The 3,667-nt window shown below is 41.3% G+C and overlaps 1 protein-coding gene across 1 annotated transcript; it reads left to right on the top strand.

Annotated features, from left to right (window-relative positions):
- The first annotated feature begins 1,109 nt into the window (after positions 1-1,109).
- Positions 1,110-2,087, top strand: LOC148683900 (olfactory receptor 14A16-like). Its single transcript, XM_088654643.1, has one exon. It carries the CDS (start codon positions 1,110-1,112, stop codon positions 2,085-2,087), a length of 978 nt encoding a protein of 325 aa, XP_088510769.1.
- The last annotated feature ends 1,580 nt before the right edge of the window (positions 2,088-3,667 follow it).

A 3,667-nucleotide genomic window follows, 5' to 3' on the forward strand; every position in this document is an offset into this window, starting at 1 on the left:
CTGAAGCACCTTGTCTTGGCTTAGCATAATGTGGCAGCAAAAAGATCTTGGGAAGAGCAAAGCAGCTGTGACCCTATACATTTTACACGAATAACAATGTGGATTGTACACCGTATGCATTAAGGTTACAAACATATAACAAAGCTAAGAACAGTTGAAACCTGTGTGATCTTAAGTAGGAAGCAGTTCAAAAGCATTAGGCGCACAATACAGAATACGGAAGACAGGTGAGTATGTGCCAAGTGTGTGAACTATTATCAGTGACTCTTGCCATATAGATATAGATAGATAGATAGATAGATAGATAGATAGATAGATAGATAGATATAGATAGATAGATAGATAGATAGATAGATGATAGATAGATAGATAGATAGAGTCCAGTAGCACCGTGGAGACCAACATGAAGAACTGTGCATGCACACAAAAGAACAAACTTAGTTGGTCTCTAAAGTGCTACTGGACAAGTTATTTATTTATTTATTTAATATATTTTTACTGTGTCAGACCAACACAGCTACCTACCTGAATCTTGCCAAAGACTCACTGAGTGAACAGGGATATTAGGAATCAAGCTTTTAACATATCCATGACCCAAATTGTTATGGACATTGAAATTTAATAGAAGAAACTTGATTTTGAATTTGCATCATAAAGGCAGCAAGTTATCCCGCTATATTAAAGGGTTCCTTCAGTTTTGATACTGAATTGCATTATCAAAATATGTTTTGTCAATATGGGGATTCTCTCAAGGTGCATCTGCCCTCTGCATATTTCCACATACTAAGCAAGTATGCTAATGATGGCAGTGGGACTCCCGTGTTCCTCCTCTAGCAGTGGCAGCATTCGACTTCAAGAGCTTGTGAACAGCACAGCCTACTAGTTTTGAAACAGTGGTAGTTTATTTTAAATAGTTATATATAATCTATATGGAGTTGAAAGCTAAGTTCTAATTCACATAAAGAATTGTTGTTTCTCCATTTTTGTTCACTTATTTCTTTTACCTTCAACAAAACCTCTTCCAAAGTAGTAAATATTTGCTATCACAAGGGAACTTAAACCAATATTTATCTTCCTGTTTTCTTCCAGAGGCAGGAAAATTTTTAGTAATGAAGGCAAGAATAAGTAATGAATCCTCTGTCTCTGTATTTCTGCTCCTGGAGTTCTCAGCAATACGAGAACTGCAGATTCTACACTTCTCTCTGTTCCTGTTCTTGTACCTGGCAACTGTATTTGGGAATCTTCTCATCATCTCTGCTGTAACTTTTGACCACCACCTTCATACTCCCATGTACTTTTTTCTGATGAATTTGGCCATACAGGACATAGGGGCTGTTTCCGTCACCATCCCCAAATCCATCATGAATTCTCTCATGAATACCAGACACATTTCTTATGCTGGATGTATTGCTCAAGTTCTTTTCTTTGTTTTCTTCGTGGCATCTGATATTTCCCTTCTTACAGTCATGGCATATGATCGCTATGTTGCCATCTGCAATCCATTACAATATGAAATGGTGATGAACAGGGCAGTCTGCAAACAAATGGTTGCTGGTGTGTGGTTCGCTGGCCTTCTGTATGCAATCATGCACACGAGCACAACTTTTGCAACCCCTTTCTGCTCAAACATTGTCAATCAGTTTTTCTGTGAGATCCCACAGTTACTTACACTTGCTTGCTCAAACTTCTACCTAATGGAAATTGGAGCTATAGTGGTGAGTATAATACTTCTGTCTGGGTGTTTTGTCTTCATTGTTGTCACTTATGTTCATATCTTTACTGCAGTTCTGAAAATCCCTTCTGTTCAAGGAAGGAAGAAGGCCTTCTCCACTTGCATACCTCACCTTGTTGTCTTCTCCGTATTTTGTTTCACAGTATGTTTTGCTTACCTTAGGCCTCCCTCTAAGACTCCATCTGATGGGGACTTTGCATTAACTGTGATGTATAGTCTTGTGCCACCCATGTTCAATCCAATAATCTACAGCATGAGGAATAAGGAGATTAAAAATGCTTTATCAAGACTGTTGGGTTTGAGGCAATCTCCTCTGGATATATCTTCCAGGCTTGTTCTGAAAAGGTATAATTAAAGGGCACTCCTGGAACAGAGCATAATTTCAAGTTAAATCTTCCTGATAGATTCAGATATTCAAACTCAACATCTGCTCTGTTTCACATGGTCATCTTGCATTCCTACAGCTCAGATGTATTTTCCCCCCTTTCCTTGTCAGATCCCAAGGCATGTTGATAATAATTTACGTATGTATGTTGAAGTTTTTACCCCATTGTTCACTTGCATGGTTGTCAAAGTGGCCTACAGTAGGCTGAATTTATCTCAGCAGCTCTTAATCCAGTGGTTTATGGATAGTAACAAGTTCCTGTTTCCCATCTGCTATGTCACTCCACATCATGCAAACAGCAATTTTAACAGAGTATTCGGGTTTTCAATGCACTGATACCACCCAGAGGAATTGATTTATGGGGTGCCTGAATTTCACAGATTTACTGGAATGTCACATGCACACATATCTAAATTAACATCTCAGCAAATAGTACATGCATCTTGGAGGCAGGCAGAAACACAAACACTGCCTTGTCATAGGGAAGTTTCAGAACACATGGGAAATACCGTAATACAAGCAGAAATATGTTGCCATCTAAAGGAAGCTCAGGAGAAAACAGAAAGGAGACACACCTCCTCACCGGACAGTGCAGATTTTTACTGTACATCACTACTGAAATAAGAAGAGAACAGGGACCAGAAGTATTCACCTTTCCCTTAGAAACAAATGGAAGTGTGATGGAATAGCAGCACAGATAAATGTGATTGAGTGGCAAGGCCCCAAACCAGCCCCATATTAAAATAATTCACACAGACACAGAATTTTAGTTTAAGGTTATTGGGCAAAATTTTTGGCCACAACTTTATTGAATTACAGGAAAGGTGAGTTGTATTGGCTTAGGCATTGGTGTAGTCTATATCCGACTCCTGCCCCCTTTGCAGGTAGTCAATTAAGGGTTAACCACCCATGAGGGAGCCACATCGGGTGACCCCACCTGCAGTTCTCCTTGGTGTTCCCAGAGGCCTAGCATGGCCCTAGCCCTTCAAGTGGACTACGGACAGGATCCAGGCCCTGGATTCCTTTAACGGAATACCCCTGATCAAATGGAGGGGGAGGCGATGGCTGACCTCCCCTCCCCAAAAATGAATGAGGCAATGCCTAACCGCCAAACTTTACAAAGTTGAGAAAATTGCCAAGAGGTAGGCGAACACCAAGTGGCCAGTGCCAATTTGTCAAATGGAAAAAAAAATTCCTACCCGGCCCCTGCCCCAAGACAGGCAACCAACCAAAGTCCAAAGCAAGGCCATATAAAGACAGGGAGGGTGGGTGGGTGTCCGGCAGTGTGAAGCAGGTGCTCAGCACACGTCGTGCTGCCGCTTTTAATCTCCCCACGACCATCCCACTCAAAATGTATTGGTTAAATAAGCCTGGGGTGATGGAGGCTTTTACTCTGCCCATGCCAGGGTGGCGGTGAAACTGGGCTGAGGTCCTGACCGCAACCAGGACCATTCTAAAGATGATCCCACCTGGACAGATCTTGAGTCAGCAACAGTCAGAGTTTGTTTAAACACCAACCCATCTGGAAGAACTGGTGAGTTAAAAATACA

Source organism: Zootoca vivipara, chromosome 12 (assembly GCF_965207765.1).
Source record: "Zootoca vivipara chromosome 12, rZooViv2.hap1.1, whole genome shotgun sequence".
In the NCBI taxonomy this organism is placed as follows: domain Eukaryota; kingdom Metazoa; phylum Chordata; class Lepidosauria; order Squamata; family Lacertidae; genus Zootoca; species Zootoca vivipara.